This window comes from Panthera pardus, unplaced genomic scaffold (assembly GCF_024362965.1).
Source record: "Panthera pardus isolate Hobbes unplaced genomic scaffold, ASM2436296v1 HiC_scaffold_8, whole genome shotgun sequence".
Taxonomy (NCBI): Eukaryota; Metazoa; Chordata; class Mammalia; order Carnivora; family Felidae; genus Panthera; species Panthera pardus.
In genome coordinates, this window is record NW_026527013.1 from 9036711 (window position 1) to 9056339 (window position 19629).

General features: G+C 43.4%; 1 protein-coding gene and 1 long non-coding RNA gene across 4 annotated transcripts; both read right to left on the reverse strand.

Moving 5' to 3' along the window:
• Positions 1 to 460: 460 nt before the first annotated feature.
• On the reverse strand, positions 461 to 1981 carry LOC128775498 (uncharacterized). Its single transcript, XR_008420202.1, has 2 exons — positions 1103 to 1981; positions 461 to 585 (listed from the first exon to the last, which is right to left on the reverse strand). It is a non-coding gene; the product is annotated as an uncharacterized LOC128775498 (long non-coding RNA).
• Positions 1982 to 5580: 3599 nt separating this feature from the next.
• On the reverse strand, positions 5581 to 19352 carry LOC109254049 (zinc finger protein 709-like). 3 transcript variants are annotated; one of them, XM_053896993.1, is made up of 5 exons: positions 19185 to 19293; positions 14508 to 15083; positions 8371 to 8497; positions 8107 to 8179; positions 5581 to 7590 (listed from the first exon to the last, which is right to left on the reverse strand). In XM_053896993.1, the coding sequence occupies exons 3-5, from the start codon at positions 8456 to 8458 to the stop codon at positions 6027 to 6029; spliced, it is 1725 nt and encodes a 574-aa protein (XP_053752968.1). In that variant the 5' UTR covers positions 8459 to 8497; positions 14508 to 15083; positions 19185 to 19293; the 3' UTR covers positions 5581 to 6026. The 3 variants fall into 3 exon arrangements, with proteins under 3 accessions (XP_053752968.1, XP_053752967.1, XP_019283156.1); XM_053896992.1 differs by lacking the exon at positions 14508 to 15083 and having other exon boundaries at positions 5581 to 7587; positions 19185 to 19352; XM_019427611.2 differs by lacking the exon at positions 14508 to 15083 and having other exon boundaries at positions 19185 to 19352.
• Positions 19353 to 19629: the final 277 nt, after the last annotated feature.

Here is a 19629-nt window from a genome sequence, read left to right on the forward strand (position 1 = left end):
ACACATACAATTTGAGTAGTTGTGTATTTTCATAAATGGATAGTTGTGACACCCGCAAGATGGAGACTACTCCATCATCCCCAAAGAACAATCTGTGGTGCCTGTTTGGACTGACCGCTTACCACCGATCTGTTTTAGGTTCCCACACTTTTGCTTTTTCCGGAACGTGTGGAATGCTATGTTACCTTCTGAGGGCACATTTGTAAAAGTGCACAGTCGTATAAACTTTGCCGTGCTCTCCCGAATTTAAAACTTGACACTGCCCAGGGCACGTATTATGCCTTCAAAACGGAGAGATTCCACTATTATGAGCTATGTGAATTGGAGTAAGATCCCCTGCTTGTGTGATGGAAGGAATAATGAGGTCAGAGATCAAATGAGGTAGGACTACTAATAAAATTACATCATCTCTACAATACTAAGAAAACAAATTGCCACCGAAGAAGAAAGAAACCAGATATGGATTTCCTTAGCTGTTTTACGAAAGAAAAGCTGCCGCTTTTTACCTCGTCTTCCATGATATCTCCTGGAAGCGTAAACAGACAGAAGTGATCCGTGACAATAACGAAAGTGGCCTTGTACACCCTTAAACAAAAACCATCAAGATACTATCTTTATAAAAAGGCACAGAAAATCCCCACTTTGAGGAGGTCAAATCTACCTCCTTTGCCACTACCTTGGGATGCTACTTAAAATGATACAGCTCAAGGCACTTGGGTGGCTGAGTCAGAAGGACAAGCGACTCTTGATCCCAGGGTTGTGAGTTTGAGCCCCGTGTTGGGTGTAGAGACTACTTTAAGTAAACTTTAAAAAATAACAATGAGGGGTGCCTAGATGGTTCAGTGGGTTAAGTGTCCGACTTCAACTCAGGTCATGATCTCGCAGTTCGTGGGTTCCAGCCCCACGTCGGGCTCTGTGCCGACAGCTCGGAGCCTGGAGCCTGCTTCGGATTGTGTCTCCCTCTGTCTCTGTCTCTCCCCCCCCCCCCCCCCCCCCCCCGTTATTCACGCTCGGTCTCTGTCTCTCAAAAATGCATAAATGTTAAAAAAATAAATAAAAACTAAACAATGAAATGATACAGCTCCCCTATCACTCTACTCACGGGAAAACTCATGATGGGCTATACCTCCACAGATGACAGAACCTCCTCAGACTGGAACTTGGCATGGGGCACAAAGTGTGCCACTCAGTCTGATCAGCCAGAAAATACGTGCCAAATCATTAAGGGAGTTTCAATTCCTTTCATCTGATGTCAAAGAGAAACATACATAAACATAATGGTCAGTCTCACGTCCCAACACCCAGGAGTGTGCTCATAATCAAATAGCACATGCCCTACAAACTTATAACCAGGGCCAAAACAAAGATGAAACCGGTCTAGATCTTTCCTGTGTGGGGAATCCCTGTCCTTCATGCCAGGAGTGCGGGACTTCTGGTGGTATTGGCCATTACTTCCATCCACACACCAGCAGCTGCTCCATAGTTAGGATGTATTAGATGGTGGTAAAACGATCACATTCTCACTCATTGTGGCCCTCACCCTCCATAGAGAAGACATACAACCCACTCCCTACCTCCTTGTCATGGACCTTCATTTCCTTTCCTTCACAACATTTATTTTCTAATTAAAAACCAAAGCTTTCTCAACTAACCATCTTCTTGTCTCACAAAAACATAAGCACCAAGAACATAGGAACTTGTTTCTTTCATGCCTATGTTATCTACGGCCTAGAGTGGCTTAAATATTTGTGCTAAATTGTATTTGCAGCCTACACTTCCTGACATGGTGTTGAAAAATGAACATCAAGAGCATTGTCTCTGAGCAAGAAGGGCTTCACTGAGGGGTGCCTGGGTGGCTCGGTTAGGCATCTGACTTCGGCTCAGGTCATGATCTCACGGTTCGTGGGTTCGAGCCCCACGTCGGGCTCTGTGCTGACAGCTCAGCGCCTGGAGCCTGCTTCGGATTCTATCTCCCTCCCTCTCTCTGCACCTCCCGGCTCATGCTCTGTCTCTCAAAAATGAATAAACATTAAAAAAAAAAAAAAAGAAGGGCTTCACTGGAAGAGGGATCTTGACTGTCACTTTCAGAGTTTGTGCTCTTCGACAATTTCCCTAAATTTGTAAGCATTACTCCTAAAAGAAATAATAAGTCTTACATATTTTGCTAAAGAATATGTGATTTGAAATATATATACTTTAAGTGAGGTAGTTTACGGAAGTGTCCAATACACTGTAGGGAATATTTCAGTATTTAAATAACAAGAAAGGTAAGGTGTTCCAGATGGCTGAGAGCTGGCCTAGTACTCCATGCAAGGCCTAGACCGTTGAAAAGTATCTCATATGTCCATCATCAGACACAGATACCTTGTAACCATTTTCGATCAACATAAAAGTATTCTATAACCAAATCCCTAACATGACAATACAGAACAGATCCCAAAGAAATAACCAAAACGACCTTCTATTCACTAATACGATTTCTGCTTCTTACAAATTAGGTTTACCATCAAGCCATTCTTTCTGCCTTCTATGTAAGAATTACTATGATTATTTATGATTGAATTAAGTTCATTCTCTCAAAGCCCCAATACAGAAAAACGTCTTCCTTTCTTAAACAGCAATCAAATAATCTACCACAAGTCAAATTCCAATGAGAATTCCTTTTTTTTTTTTTTTTAATTTTTTTAATGTTTATTTATTTTTGAGACAGGGAGAGACAGCATGAATGGGGGAGGGTCAGAGAGAGAGGGAGACACAGAATCTGAAACAGGCTCCAGGCTCTGAGCTGTCAGCACAGAGCCTGACGCGGGGCTCGAACCCATGGACTGTGAGATCATGACCTGAGCCGAAGTCAGACGCTTAACTGACTGAGCCACCCAGGCGCCCCGAGAATTCCTTTTAATCAAGTGTGCTGATACTGTTGTTACACAGCACGGTTATTTATGGCTTATGGTCATACTTATTTCTAGATTTCATATACTCTTGTCTTTGACTATAGATGCGACATTAGTGGTCTTGGGCAAAATGCAACTGAAAATGACGTAAGTTTGTGGTTTTATGAACAAATGAAAAACTAGTTTTATCATAAAAATTCTAAGTATAAAAGAATTTTTAAATATTTTCCTAAGGAAAAAAATACTCAAATTTATATGCACACAATAACATTGACTTAAAATTTTTTTTTTTTTTTAATTTATTTTTGACAGAGACAGAGTGCGAGCATGAGCAGGGGAGGGGCAGAGAGAGAGGGAGACACAGAATCTGAAGCAGGCTCCAGGCTCCAAGCTGTCAGCACAGAGCCCAACGCGGGGCTCGAGCTCACGAACTGTGAGATCATGACCTGGACCGAAGTCGGACACCTAACCGACTGAGCCACCCAGACGCCTCAATAATATTGACTTATAATATATAACGATTAAGTGAAGGAAATTACAAAAGTTGATCTGAAAATCCATAATTACAAAGTATTTTAGGGGCGCCTGAGCCTGGGTGGCTCAGTTAGTTAAGCGTCTGACTTCGGCTCAGGTCACGATCTCGTGGTTCGTGGGTTGAGCCCGCGTGGGGCTCTGTGCTGAGAGCCGAGAGGCTGAGGCCTGTTTCAGATTCGGTGACTCCCTCTCTCTCTGCCCCTCACCCACTCATGCTCTGTTTCTCTCTCAAAATAAATAAAAAACAAAGTTTTTTTAAATAAACAACAAGACATTTCAATATATCCTCTCAGCATCATACCACATATTAGCATACAAGTGCTTGTTAAAATTAACCAAGTATTTCTAAGAAAAAACTATAAATGAATTCATCAGAGGAAGAAATGCACACACTTTCAATCACATACCAAGATAACTAACAATATATCGAGGGATTATGCTCAACTATGAATTACGTGAAACACCCAGAAAGAATCTGCCTGATAGGAGGAAGGTGCTGATTCTCACACGGAAGGACTGGCCCTCAGCAGTCACTGCACAAGGCCATGTAGTTTTGCCGGACTGGCCCACTACAGCTGTCATAGGGGAAACACAAACACACAGTCAACCGTGGTATTAACAGAAAAGGGTGTTTACTATACACATTAGACCTTATATGAGTAAAATCTAGGAAAGAAGGGGGTGGCACTTCAGAGAACATTCTCAACCACGACAGCCTAAAGTTGTGGATACCTGAGAGCTTGCTGGAAATTTTAACCCCTGCCGGGTCTCTGATGTAGAACTTTGGACACAACTGTAGAAGCCTACTGCTGGGATCAAATGGAAGTCAAGCACTTGGTGGTGGTTTTGAGATTATTCTTGATTCTCAGGGAAAAAAGGAAAAAAAGAATGAGGAAAACAGGCTGGAAGCAGGTGTCCATGAAGTCCTATGCTTCTACCTGCGTCTATACAGGTGGCTGAAAAACGTGCCTAACCCCATTTCACTTCTGTGTTCCAAGTTTCATGTAGGTTAGGCTTTAGTGAATTCTAACACGGATACATAAATGCAATAGATACTGGAAAACATACTTCACATTACTGACTTTGACATTAACAGCATCAAGGAGGGTCATCTCCAACTCTAGATTTATTATTGTTCTACCTCACACAGACCTTTATTCTTTAAAAAAAAAATTTTTTTTAACATTTATTTATTTTTGAGACAGAGAGAGAGAGAGAGAGAGAGAGAGAGCATGAACAGGGGAGGGTCAGAGAAAGAGGGAGACACAGAATCTGAAACAGGCTCCAGGCTCTGAGCTGTCAGCACAGAGCCCGACGCGGGGCTCGAACCCATGGACCGCGAGATCATGACCTGAGCCGAAGTCGGACGCTTAACTGACTGAGCCACCCAGGCGCCCCAAGACCTTTATTCTTAATGTAACTCTGTACTCCAAATTCCAGCCACAAGCAATGACAAATTCACGAAACTGTATGATGAACTTTGCATATTGACAACTATATGGTAAGTTGGTAAGGAAAGGAAAGGAAAGGAAAGTTGGTAAGGAAAACAGAAAGAGTCTCTTTAGGTCAATGAAAGGGGAACTCTGTGTTAATAAAGAAATGTAGAATATAGAAATAATGGCTAAAGCATATTGAGTACATGCCCCACAGGAGGACTCTAGGGAAAAGGAAGAAAGTGTTATTTTTCAACGTTCCTCTCCTTCCAGAACTTAAAAATCATATAAAAATTAAACCTACTTGCATATTAGAAATACACTTCAATAACCCATGGATCCAACAGACTTCAAAATAAGAACACAATAATATTACTCGGGAAAAAAATTACTTACTAAACTTAGGAACTCTTGCTTAAAGAGTACCTACTTAATTATCTCACTCAATATCTGCTTTCAAAGGTAAGTAGAAATCCACAGTGCAGAGAATCACTTTACAAATGAATCCTTTGGGCGCCGGAGTGGCTCAGTTAGTTAAGCATCCAACTTGATTTTGACTCAGGTCATGACCTCATGGTTGTGAGATCGACCCCCACGTCCATCCACGCTGGGCATGTAGCCTCCTTAAAATTCTCTCCCTCTCCCTCTGCCCCTCCCCCACCACATGGGCGCATGCTCTCTCTCAAGAGAATGAATCCTTGATAAAGACCATACATGTATAACGATTATAACATTTCTTTCATGTTGTGAATTTTCAGAAGTATTATACATGAAGGTTCAAAGAGCTTACCCATATTACTTGAGTATGATTTCTTTCCCGTATAACTTTCATACCACCTTGAAAATATCTGCAAAAATTACAAAGTTTTTATTTTTTAGTTATACAGGACGAATGTGGGGAATGAGATGTTTAGTGATGGCGGGCAAGTGAAGGTTTCCCACATTGTTTATTACCAATAGAATTCTCTCCACTGTGACTTTTGTTTGGTAAGTTCTGAAGGAAACAGGACAACTGAAGGCTTTCTTGCGTTCTGTACATTTCTACAATTCCTCTCCAGTGTGCATTCTTACGTGTCCATGAAAGATTATGCAACAAATCTTTTGCTTTCTCACATTCCTTATTTTCATAGGAAAATAGGAAAAAGCTTTACCACATACATTTCTCTCATGTATGAGTTCTTTCATGATTTCGTAAGGAATTTGTAAGACTGAAGGTTTTACTACAAGTTTTACATTGATAAGGTTTCTCTCCAGTGTGAGTTCTTTCATGTGTTCGTAACGAACTGGGAGAAATAAATGCTTTTTTACATTTCTTACATTTATAAGGCCCATCTCCAGTGTGGATTACCATGTGCGATCGAACACCTGAGCGAAAAATGAAGCCTTTCCCACATTCCTTACATTCATACGGTTTTTCTCCAGTGTGAGTTCTTTCATGTTTTTGAACATAGTAGTGACTGCTGAAGGCCTTACCGCATAGTTTACATTCATAGCGTTTATCATCAGTATGAGATCTCTCATGTTTGCGTAAGTTACTGGAGTACCTGAAGACTTTACCGCATTTTGCACATTCATAGGGCTTTTCTGCACTATGCGTCTTTTCGTGTATCCGAAAGGACTGGGGACAGCTGAAAGCTCTTCCACACTGCTTACATTCATATGGTTTTACTCCAGTGTGAGTTCTTTCATGAATTCGAAAATAATTGGGACAACTAAAAGCTTTCCCACATTCCTTACACTTATAAGGTTTCTCCCCCGTATGAGTTCTTTCATGATTTCGAAGGGAACTGGGATAACGAAAAGCCTTACCACATTCCTTACATTCGTGAGGCTTCGTTGCAGTATGAATTCTTCTGTGTTTTCCAAGGGACCTGGGAGAGCTGAAAGCTTTACCACATTCCTTACATTCATACGGCTTTACTCCGCTGTGTGTCATTTCATGACTACGACAGTTTTTGGGACACCTGAAGGCTTTCCCACACTCCTTACATTTATAAAGTCCGTCTCCGTTGTGCTTGATCGCGGGTCTTCGAAATTTGGTGAGGGAATGCAAGGCTTTCCCACCTTCGTTACGTTCATAGAGTTTCTCCCCATTATGACTTCTCTCATGCTTATGTAAATTACTTGAGTAACTGAAGGTTTTACCACATTTTGTACATTCCTTGGGCTTTTTCGCACTGTGTATCCTTTCGTGTATTCGAAAGGACCTGACACAACTGAAAGCTTTACCACATTGCTTACATTCGCTAGATTCCTCTCCAACGTGAGTCCTTTCGTGTTTACGTAAGTTACTTGAATAACTAAAGCTTTTACCACATTCTGTACATTTGTAGGGCTTTTCCCCACTGTGTGCCCTTTGATGAATTTGAAAGTAATTGCGACAAATGAAAGCTTTCCCACAGTGCTTACATTCATAGGGCCTCTGTCCACTGTGCGACCTTTCGTGCATTCGAATAGATTGGCGATGCTTGAAGGATTTCCCACAACGCTTACATTTATAAGGCTTCTCTTCACCTTCTTGATACTCATATAGTTTGTGTCCAGCGTGAGATCTCAGGTGCTTGTTAAAAGATGAATGATGCATGAACGCCTGTCCACACAAAGGGCATTTACCTAGTTTTATTCCAGTAGGAGTTCTCTTCTTCGGATTCCGATTTGGAATCTGGCCGAAGAGTCCTTCATACTGGCTACATTCTTTACATTTACAGAGTCTTCCTACCATTTGACTGCTGTAAAAAACGAGAAGCATATTACTAATAGCTTGGTTATTAATGAGCTTATGTTTACGAATAACTATGACAGTGACTTGTTACCATCAAGGAAAATGTAGGTTTTCTGCAGGTTTTGATTGTTTGAAAGTGAACATACCAAAAGCTCTGCAATAGGGCTCCACCTTAGCTGTTATCAAAACAGTAATACTCATAAATGGTATTTCTATATGCTGTTTCCAGGCGTACCATATTTCAAAACCTGTACATCTCGGCCACATGTGGGAAAAAACCACTGATGAAAATAGCCTATGGATCAATGGATTTAAATAAATCCAGGCTGATTTATTTGTTTGGTTTTAAAATTTTACGGGGGCACCTGGCTGGCTTAGTTGGTAGAGCATCTGACTCTTGATCTCGGGGTCACGAGTTCGAGCCCCACACTGGGTGCAGCGATCACGTAAATAAATAAAACTTAAAAATAAAATTTCATCACATCTCTAGATTCTCTTGTTTTCCCACGTGAATGCTACTCACATTAGATGTGTCCCATGATTCTCATCCCGATCTTCGCTGTCATAGACTTCCCATTTTTCTTCTGAAATACATACTAGGAAAAAGCATTATAAATTATAAAAATTTATAGAATTGCTAGATTCTAGGTCCATGATAAGTTATTACCATGGCAGGTTTATTAACAAAAACATTCCCTTTCCATTTTTTCCCTTAAAATAGCACTGAGGAGCAAGTTACACTGGATCTCTAATTGACTTAGTAAGCAAGAAATGTCGTCGTCCCTACCTATTGAGGCCAGGTTCCTGAAGGTTTCCTGCATCACATCTCTGTAGAGTTTCTTCTGGGATGGATCCAGGAGGGCCCACTCCTCCATGGTGAACTTCACAGTCACATCCTCAAAGGCCACCGAGTCCTAAATAATCCCATATATGTACATAGGATGGATGAGACAGACCCCTGAAGACCTATACTCAATTTATAAGAAGTTCCATATGACTCCCAGAGCCTAAGGGACCGGGGGGGACAAAGGTATTTCTTTCCTTTCTGCTCCAAAGGTGGAGCAGATGATAGGGTTCTCTCACTCCTGAAACCAAATATGTGGTACCTGTTCCAAAGCCACTTCTCCAATTCTATGTCACTAAAAAGGTGTCCAATTCTAACACAAATTACCCAGAGTTTAAGTCAGACTCATAGTTTAAAAAGGCAGTCCCACACACTGTCCCTATTTGAGATACAAGCTATAAATGGGGAGCCCAGTTTACTATTTCTACAGGCAACTACAAATTCACAGATTCCCTCCACACTCTGACCTGTTTGGTAATTTACTGAAATGATTTTGAGGAGCTTAGCAAAATGCTTTATTTACCATTACCAGTTTACTATAAATCATACAAATAAGGAACAGGCAAAAGGTGCAATACATAGGACAAGTTAAGGCAATGGTAAGGGGAACGGAGATGGGGGGTGGGGCATCCAAAGCTCCCACCCCCACTATGGACATGCCAACCTTCCAGCACCTGGATTGATTCACCAACACAGAAACCGTCAGAATCCTGTTTCTAAGAATTTTGATGGAGGTTTCATTACATGGATTCAATTTATTAAATCACTGGACACTGGTAATTAACTCAGCCTCTAGCCCCTATCCTATACCCAGAAGCTGGGACCTGCAGCCCAACTTTCTAAAGTTTTAATCAAAGTTGGCTATTTCAGGTGTCCAAAACCCCACCATAAAACCTCACTAAACAAAACACATTCTGGGGCGCCTGGGTGGCTCAGTCAGTTGAGTGCCAGACTTCGGCTCAGGTCATGACCTCCCACTTGGTGGGTTCGAGCCCCGCGTCGGGCTCTGTGCTGACAGCTCAGAGCCTGGAGCCTGAGCTGGATTCTGTGTTTCCCTCTCTCTCTGTGCCCCTTCGTGGCTCACACACTGTCTGTCTGTCTGTCTGTCTCTCTCTCTCTCTCTCAAAAATAAACATTAGAAAAAAATTTTTAAAAACACACACATTCTTTCACCATTAACACTCAAGTAATCTCAAGGGCTTCAAGAGCTTTTGCTAGGAACTGAGGACACTTACAACACATCTTTCTCATTGTATCACAGTAGGTCAAGCCCAGGGACAAAGGCTCCCTGAAAGACTGAGAGCAAATCCCTGAGGTAAGAGAATGTTTCCCCACTGACCCCATGTGCCTCTACATCAACTGGGATCTTGTTTAATATAAGTGTACCACCGGGGCGCCTGGGTGGCTCAGTCGGTTGAGCGTCCGACTTCGGCTCAGGTCATGATCTCACGGTCCGTGAGTTCGAGCCCCGCATCGGGCTCTGTGCTGACAGCTCAGAGCCCGGAGCCTGTTTCGGATTCTGTGTCTCCCTCTCTCTCTGACCCTCCCCCATTCATGCTCTGTCTCTCTCTGTCTCAAAAATAAACATTAAAAAAAAAAATTAAAAAAAAACCATATATAAGTGTACCACCTTAAAAGAACTACATGCTTTCCGGTAACCTCAGAACAAAGGCAAGAATGTCCTCTCTCACTACACTTAGACAATCTTGTACCGGGATTCCTAGCTCATGCATTCAGACAAGGGGAATAAAAGGTAAATAACAAAAAATAATAGGCATACATTTGGAGAAGCAAGAAATAAAACTGTCTTTGTGTCATATGACAAGATTGTCAATTGAGAAAATGTCAAAAAATTCCAAATAACAAAGAAAACCCCATGAACTGAGAAGAGAAAAACTAAAAGATAAAAAGTTAGTATAGAAAAGGCAACTGCTTTTCTGTAGATCTACACAAATACAGTGAACTCACCTTTGACAAAGAACCAAAGTTAACTCCATGGGAAACAGTCTTTTCAACAAATAATGTCAAAAAAACTGGACATGTGCATACAAAAAAACCAAATCTACAAACTGTACACCTTTCACAAAAATTAACTCAAATTTGATCACAGATCTTAGGGTATATTGTAGAATTTTAACACTCCTAAAAGATTAAGATAGAAAATCCTGGTGATGTAGTATTTGGTGATTAATTTTTAAGAAAACAAGAGCAGAGGCACCTGGCTGGCTTAGTCGATGGAGTATGCAACTCTTGATTTCAGGGTAGTGAGTTTGAGCCTCATGTTGGGTGTAGAGATTATTTAAAAAAGAAAAAAAAGCAAGATTTAAGAAAGAAGAAAATACCTTGGACTTCATTACAATGAAAAGCTACTTAGTGAAACAAGTTAACAGAATGAAAACACAAGCAATAAGCTGGCAGAAAATCTTTGGAAGTCACTTATCTGATAAGGGGCTGGCATCAAACACTAACATTAAAAACACTTAGAACTGGGACGCCTGGGTGGCTCAGTCGGTTGAGCGTCCAACTTCGGCTCAGGTCATGATCTCACGTTCCGTGAGTTCAAGAAGCCCCGTGTCGGGCTCTGTGCTGACGGCTCAGAGCCCAGAGCCTGCTTCGGATTCTGTCTCCCTCTCTCTCTGACCCTCCCCCATTCATGCTCTGTCTCTCTCTGTCTCAAAAATAAATAAACATTAAAAAAAACAACACTTAGAACACCAAACAATTGGAAAAATGGAAAGCAACAGGTGACCTCATTCATTGCTGGTGGAAACAGAAAATGATATACCTACTTTGGAAGAAAGGCAATTTCTTAACACTAAGGCCACATTTACCAGACTATGTAGCAATTATACATTTCAAATATACATAAAGGAACTGAAAACTTAGGTTCATAAAAATCCTACATGTAAATGTTTATAGGAGCTTTATGCATACTTGTCATGACTTACATGGAACCAAGATAATTTCAATAGGTGAACTGATAGAAAATATCACTGGTGCATCCACAGGATGAAATATTCTTCAGTGATGAAAGAAATGAGCTCATCAAGCCAAAAGACATGAAGAAAATTTTAAATCATATTTCCTTTTTTTTTTTTAAGTTTATTCAGTTTTGAGAGACAGAGACAGAGCGTGAGCAGGGGAGGGGCAGACAGAGAGGGAGACATAGACTCTGAAGCAGGCTCCAGGCTCTGTTCTGTTAGCACAGAGCCCGATGTGAGGCTCAAACCCACGAACTGTGAGATCATAACCTGGGCTGAAGCTGGACGCTTAACCAACTGAGCCACCCAGGTGCCCCTTAAGTCATATTTCTAAGTGCAGGAAAACCATATGATAAGGCTACACACTGAATGATTCCAAGGGAATGACATTTCAGAAAAGAGAAAATTAAAAGTCATTAAAAGATCTCTGGTTACCAGGATATGGGGTGGGAGGGAGGGATGAATGACGAGGTAGGGAATAGGAGATTTTTCCAAAGAGTGAAAGTATTCTATATGATACAGAAATGATGGAGACACATCATTTCACATTAGCTAAAGACCCGAGACTATATGACACAGCGTCAACCTTAATTGTAAAACAAGGACTTTCATGCATCAAAGTTGGTTCAACAAATGGAACAAGGGTATTACAACAATACAAGATATAAAATATAGGAAAAACCTTGTCAAGGCAGAGGGATTACGTGGGAAGCCTCTGTATTTTCTGATTAAATTTTCTGTTAAAATTCTCTTAAAGTTAAAAAAGTCTACTAGGAAAAGAAAAAGACAGACACATTCATATTCACACCTGATAACTGATCCATGAGAAGCATAGACCATCTTTCATTCAATAATTTCAACTGATTTCAGTAAGCCATTACGGTGCTCTATGAAGCCTGCACCGAGACTTGGAAGGGAGGAGAAACAACTTCCACTGAATGCCTTGTTAGAGCACCCAGCACAGTATACTTTGAGAAATGAAATGTCTGTCTTTGTTACTGTCAGTAGCATCTTGACTCAGACCTAGATAAGTGTCCTGGCAAGGTCTTGTATTCTGGCCTTAGTATATGTAGGGACAAGTGTTGCTTTGATTTACACTGGGGATGGTGGAGGCATAAGATTCCTAGAATCTTTTCACCTCAAAGGGGCAACTCAGAGAATCACTCAAGACTAGTAAACAGATGAAGATAATGTCTTGTTGCCTGGTGCTAAAATGACTACTGGATGTGTGGTCAGTAGTAATGACCACTGGGTCCAGTTATTAGTGAGACATCCCAATTAAGACATAAAAAGCAACAACTCTGGGGCGCCTGGGTGGCTCAGTTGGTTGAGTGTCCAGCTTCGGCCCAGGTCATGATCTCACGGTTGGTGAGTTCAAGCCCCGTGTTGGACTCTATGCTGACAGTGCGGAGCCTACTTGGGATTCTCTCTCTCTCTCTCTCTCTCTCTCTCTCTCTCTCTCTCTCTCTTGCTCTCGCTCTCGCCCTCGCTCTCTCTCTAAATTAATTAATTAAAAAAAAAAATGAGCAATTCTGCCTATGCTCCACCATGTACAAATGTGGTGATGTCATACCTAAAGTCTACGGACTACCATTGCTTTTCACTCAGGTACTCCTATGGAGCTCCTCGGGGAGGCCAGGGGCCTGGGAAAGGGAGGGGCTTATTTCAGTACTAAGACATCTTGCAAGAGATGGAGCAGAGAATAGGTCACCCCCTCCCGCAGGCGGCTATCTCATAGGTCCAAGGTTTGCCCCATAATGTCTCAAGCTGGTAACAGAGCAGGCCTTTTCCAAGGCCATCATGGGTAATTCCAGGAGGCGTGAAAGGAGGCCAATGAATCATCTACAGTGAAGAAGTCTCTGTGGGCACGACCAGGAGTGCCAGTTCAATGGCAATTTGAAAAACCTCCAGCCTTTTGAGGTACAGGTGCCCATTTGTAAATAACAGCATAAACGGGTTCAAGTAAAATTTGTAAACAAGGAATATGTTACTTCCGGAACAACAAAAGAACGTCGTTGAGGTTGGGGTATTGCTAGGGAGAACAGCTATTTCCTCATGATGTTAGAGAAGGAGCAGGTGTCAGATGATCAAACAATTTCCGGTACAATAACATGGTTGACCAGGCCTCACATTTTATGCATGACAATGTCCCATCCAAATTTTGCTAGCTCCTTTTCTCAATATTTGTCTCTCTAGTATGTTCTCAGAGGAGGAGGAGGAGTTCATTAATATAACGTGACACCTGTGTTCTTGTAGAAACAAGGATGCAGTTCAGATCTTGCCTACAATTGTGTGGGAAGGCAAAGCTGTTGAAGATCCATGAGGATAACCCAGTAAAGGTATACTATGTCCCTGCAAAGTGAAGGCAACTGCTCTTTAGATAAACACTGAACAGAACAGACCCAGCCAAATCTGTGACAGCAGATTTACCCAGTTGTTGATTGGTTGAGTCAGTAATTTCCATAAAGTTGGAGACTGGATATAGACCTCTGTTGGGCATGACCACATTTACAAGGTTACAGCAATCCACTGTGAGGTGTCATTCATTTATTCCAGGTAAGAATAGGCCAAATTCAGCTGTTCAAAGGAGAAGCACTGGGAATAATCAGCCCCTCGCTAAATAGGTTTTATATGTGGTTTCATTCCTTCAAGGGCCTGAGCAATTTATGTTGAGCCATATTAACTACTCAATTTAGAGGGCAAGTCCGTGAGGTCCCATTTTGTCAAGATAATTTATAAGTGCCAATGGCTTTATTTAATTTTAATTTATGAATCATTGGTTCAGAGCTTCCTAGATCACTCTGGGTTCTTTTAGAACAACCAGGGCTATGTCCATGGAGGATTTCGACAAGACCATAGTTCTGACGGTCAAGAAGAAACAGCTGTGCTGTTTTTCCCCTATATCCTATTCAGTGACTGCCATGAGACCATCAGGGGTACCCTGTTTAAACAGGAGTGGGATCCTAGGTATAGGTATAATTTGAGACCTAGTATTGACTGACTGCTTAAAGGTTCTTGAGTTAGTACATTACATTAGATAGCAAAATTGATCCAGAACTTATGTTATAGAGGCTGAAAAGCCAAGCAGTGAATTCTTACCTGTTCTGTTGTATAAATTCTTTTTGTACATTTTGGATTTCCAATTCAGTCAAATTGTGGTCCTTTGTTTCAGTACTTTATCTATTAGTCCCTTCCTCAAGCATCCCTCTTTTGTTTTCTTTGTCCCTGGATATACTTTAGCAGAGGGGGTGCCTTTCTACCCTGGTGTTTATAAAAGGTTTCCTCCTGAGAGTCTCAAATCCGTGCCATCAGGGATAGGAGCCTTCCCCATGATAACTGGTTGCTTTCGTGGGTTTAAGGACAAGGAGCTTACGTCAGCTTTGAACCAATTCCAATGCTGTGTCAAAGGGTGCCGTGGATGCTGTCCTCTCAAATCCGCAGAGTCAGGATATTTCTTGCAGAAGAGGCAGGGGCAGGAGCAGCAGAGGTACTCAAAGGTCCCATTCAACCGTCTGGTACTCGGAGTGTGGACTCAGCCCACCACTTACTGGCTGCCTTTCACCCTTTCTTCTTTCTCTTTCCAAATGTCTGCTCTCCCAGGAGTAAACGCTGAATGAGGCCACCTCTTTCCACAGGGCATACAGGGGCCAACCCAGCCTCTGTCACAGCTTCACTCTAACACAGGGAGAGAAACCAGCAAAGACATGGACCCAGGACCACTTTAAGGAGGGCCCCAATCCGACAGTCCTGCTCCCAAAAGCCTAGAAATTCTCACAAGTGCCAACTCTGGTTGGCTCAGTCTAGAACTGAGGCTTGCTGGGTCACCGACGCAACACAGGACAGCACAGGTCACAGCACGAGCTCACCAGCCCCCGGCAGTACATGCCACCATCAGGGAGCAACTTACAGCAAGAGAAGACAGACCCATGGAATGGAGGTCACATGTGGACACGCTGCTCACGGTGCCAACTGTTATGGCTCCCTGCTGAGAAGTGGTTCAGAAATTGAGGGGAATGGCGATGTAGCCCCAACAACATTGTACACAGACACCCAGACAGTCGGAAAAGGCTTAGGACTCACATAACAGAGGTCTCAGGGCAAGGCTGCCTGTGAAGGCAGCTCTGAAATGGCTTCAGGAGAACAGAAATGAGCCTGGCTGGGTAAGGAGTCCATTGGGGTTGGGGAGCGGGCGGGGGCAAGAGTTCTGCACACAGGCGGGGGCTTTTCTGGTTGGAATCTCCTACCTGTTCTAGAGGAGGGACCACCCAGGCTTTCTCATCAGCTCATCCAACGGGGAGCACAAGGAGCAAGGGAGGTGGGAGTGGAGAGGGCAGGGAGAGGCTTAAGCTGTCAGCACTAAAATATCCAAAATTGCAAAGTCTGACTGCTCATTACAAGGACAAACATAGGTTAAGAAAAATATGCATTCGCAATTGCTTGTTGAATATAAAGAAACCCTAACACGAGGCTCAAGAAACGATTAAAACTGTGTATTTGGGGGTGGCTGGGCTTCACAGTGCTGGAAGGAACTAGGATTTGTTCACAGTGATTTTCTTAAGTCACACTTCGCTATCTTACAAATTTACTTAAAAAATATAGAGAAATTTACATATATTACACTAACAGTCTTGATTTCATTTTAACTTTTATACACAGGAAACCATTTGACAATATAACTAAACACTAAAGTTTACAAAAGTGTAAACCATACAAAATGAAAACTTTCAAATGCCTAGCTGGAAGGACACAGAGTATCAGTCTGCCCTTCCCCCCTGTATCACACTCCGGGCATTTTCCAGGAGCGAGTAGCATATTACAATATTTTAGGAAGTTGAGCTTAGCTCCTTCAATGCACTGGATTTTCAAATATTTACATAAACTTTGGGTAGTTTTCCTCACATCAATTGAAATAGAAATTCATTTGCTTTAGCCTGTTAAATGCCAATGTTCTTTAGGGAAAAGTGCATTCACTAACTGATCCAAAAATGAAAGATGACCTTCAGGAACATCTGGGTGGCTCAGTCAGTGAAGCGTCCAACTTTAGCTCAGGTCATGATCTCACGGTTCGGGAGTTCCAGCCCTGCGTCAGGCTCTTTGCTGTCAGTGCAGAGCCCGCTTCAGATCCTCTGCCCCTCCCGTGCGTGCTTCTTCTATCCCTCAAAAATAAACATTAAAAAAATGTTTAAATGACCTTAAGAAAACTTAACTGAATGCCTCTCACATGTTGAGGTTCTCTTGCCTAAACAGAGTACAGATTCTACTTAGTTCCACAATTTTCTTGCTTTCCTCACATGTTACCTCTCAATCAACTTAAGAGTTTCTGAGCCCAAGTGCCAAAGGAAACCAGAGCCAGAGGGCTGTACTGTTCAAGCAGCAAAGGAACCCAAAGGAAAGAAAGATCAGAATCAGCTCTTAGGAGCAGCCTGCTTCCCATAGGATAGAAGGAAAGCCACATTCGGGAGGTTTCACATTCTAGGGGCCCCTGTTTGGCTCAGTGGGTACGGCAGGTGTCTCTTGAGCTTGGCCTCATGAGTTCAAGCCCCACTTACTTAAAAAAAAAAACAAAAAAAAGTTTCCATTGTAGACTCCCCTGGTGGAGACAGAAGTCCCGAGGTGGGTCAGTCTGAGGAAAGGACACCTGAGCAGCCACGGGAATGAACTCCGGAAGCCCCACACACTGGCAGGGGAGGTACTGCTCCAGGAGGAAAAACTGGGCACCGTGAACTTCCTTTTGCAGCCTCAAGGGGGGGCCAACGCTTGGACAGACCATCCGGAAGCCTCTGCCTGCCACTGGCATTGCTCTGCACCACCAGAGATCAGAGATATTGTATTATTTTATTTTATTTTATTTTTTATTTATTCGCACCACCAGAGATATTTTAAATGACATCAACCCAGTGTTTGAACAATCCAGCAAATCACTCAAACCCAGTGTTTATGTGGAAAGGAGAGGGAAAAAAAAACAACAACAACAACTGTAAGGCCCTTAATAAACTGGCTCAACAAGAAACCTCCCAAGTATGAACCGCATTCACAAAAACTAAAAAAATAATAAGACGTTAATTATTTCCATGAGAACAAACTGTTTTACAAGCTATGAATCATAGCTGAACACCACAGGTCTGCAAGTCTAAGCCTTGGAAATTCATCCCAACTCGTCCAAATCAAAGAACAGACCTCAGAATATTAGTAACACACTCAAGGGAGGGAAAAAGTAAAAAAAAAAAAAAAAAAAAAAAAAAAAAAAAATTATAATAATAATACCTGAGGTGTAATCCCAGAAATGTTTTGTTTTGTTTTTTTTTTTTCCCCTGAAATTCATTCCTTTCTTGACTCTTTGGAAATACTTCACAACTGCTTTTCGCGTTGTATGGATTAAATACGTTTTTATAGGGGCGCCTGGGTGGCTCAGTCGGTTAAGCGGCCGACTTCGGCTCGGGTCATGATCTCACGGTCTGTGAGTTCGAGCCCCGCGTCGGGCTCTGTGCTGACAGCTCAGAGCCTGGAGTCCGTTTCAGATTCTGTGTCTCCCTCTCTCTCTGACCCTCTCCCGTTCATGCTCTGTCTCTCTCTGTCTCAAAAATAAAATAAACGTTAAAAAAAAAATTTAGGGGCGCCTGGGTGGCTTGGTCGGTTAGGCGTCTGACTTCAGCTCAGGTCATGATCTCACACTCCGTGGGTTCGAGCCCCGCATCGGGCTCTGTGCTGACAGCTCAGAGCCTGGAGCCTGTTTCAGATTCTGTGTCTCCCTCTCTCTCTGCCCCTCCCCTGTTCATGCTCTGTCTCTCTCCATCTCAAAAATAAATAAACGTTAAAAAAAAATTAAAAAAAAAAATTTAAATACGTTTTTATTCACTGAAAAACTTGAGACTAAAATTAATTGAAGAAATGTTTCAAATGTGACAAACCAAGGCAGGGAGGGGCTGTGCTGTCGGGCACATCACCCAGTAAAGTTTCAAAGAGGAACCGCCACCCAAAGGACTTCCCATAGGATGTCTGTGCCCAGGAAAGATCCTGGGGGGAGAGGCGCGAGGATTTCATACCACGTTGTACCGGGCAGTTATTCGCTACTTTTCTATTCCGTAAAATATCCAGGAACAAAAACTAAACCCTTTTAAGAGAGCCATCCACTGACAGCGGGAAAATGATCAACAAATGAAGTATCGGGTCTGTTTAAAAGGCGCCATAGAGAACGAATAGTTCATAAAGACGCTGTGAACTGGAGGAGGGAGGCGGGCCAGGAGGGATTTGGAAGTTAATTTAGGCAACGAATGCCAGTCCCAGGGAGGGCTGGACGCGGCGGGTGGGGGGGGGGGGCGACGGTGCCGCGACAGGCTCGTGGATTTCACGGTTTCCCCAAATTTTGGAAAACTCAGGAGAAAGCCGGTCCCCTCTGAAGAGAAAGGAGGGAATGGAGACCCCAAAGGCCATACTTAGCATCTCCCGCGCACGGACACCAGAGAGCCGGTCACGATTGCCCCCCGTCACCACGGTCACCGCTCCATCCGGAGAGACGCGGAGCTGCGGGCGCGGAGCTGTCCGGAGGCTCGAAGGCCGAAGCTGCCGCGCACAGGGACCGCACAGGTCGTCGGGGTGCCGGCGGCCGGCCCAGCCCCCTGGCCACGCGCGGACGGGACTGAGGTCCGAGCGGCGCCACCTATGGGTGCTCACACTTCAGAGTCGTCCGCGAGGAGGCCAGTTCACGCCACGGCCAGCTCCGGCCAGTTCCACCCAGCACTCCGCCCCCTCTCCGGAAGCCCGGGCCTGCCCACTCACCATTTCTAGCTTTCCTGTGTCTCCCGGCGTCCTACCTACGATTTCCGAGGAAGGTCCAGGGCTCAGCAAGACAGAACCCGAGGCACAGCGACGTGGAAGACTCCAGCGCAGGCGACCCGCCATCCAAACAATGGCGGGAGCCAGAAGCCTCCCGCGGCGCGCCTGCGGAGCGTCGCCCCACCCCCTTGCCCTGACGTCTCCCCTGATTGGACAGGTTGCAAGGCCCACCCACTCCCTCCGGAGTGACAGCAGGCCAGAGGTAAGGGGTCCGTGGAACGCCAGCTGCTGGAACTGTGACCCTTCTTTGCAAGTACAGACCCTTAAAAGTCACCTGGCTCCATTTTGATCGTTGACCATTGACAGAGTTGGGTCTTCCACCCGATGCTTCCCCATCCTTATTTCATAGTTTAAAAAGCCTGTTGCCTTGCAAGCCTGTTGGCTGGGA

Excerpts from the sequence above, each read along its gene's own strand:
- LOC109254049 (XM_019427611.2), bottom strand. The coding sequence starts at position 19,307 with ATGGCGGGTCGCCTGCGCTGGAGTCTTCCACGTCGCTGTGCCTCGGGT. Across the intron at positions 8,498-19,184 it reads ACACAGGAAAGCTAGAAATG|GACTCGGTGGCCTTTGAGGA; the intron begins GTGAGTGGGCAG and ends GGGATTATTTAG. Across the intron at positions 8,180-8,370 it reads CAGGAACCTGGCCTCAATAG|TATGTATTTCAGAAGAAAAA; the intron begins GTAGGGACGACG and ends GCTTTTTCCTAG.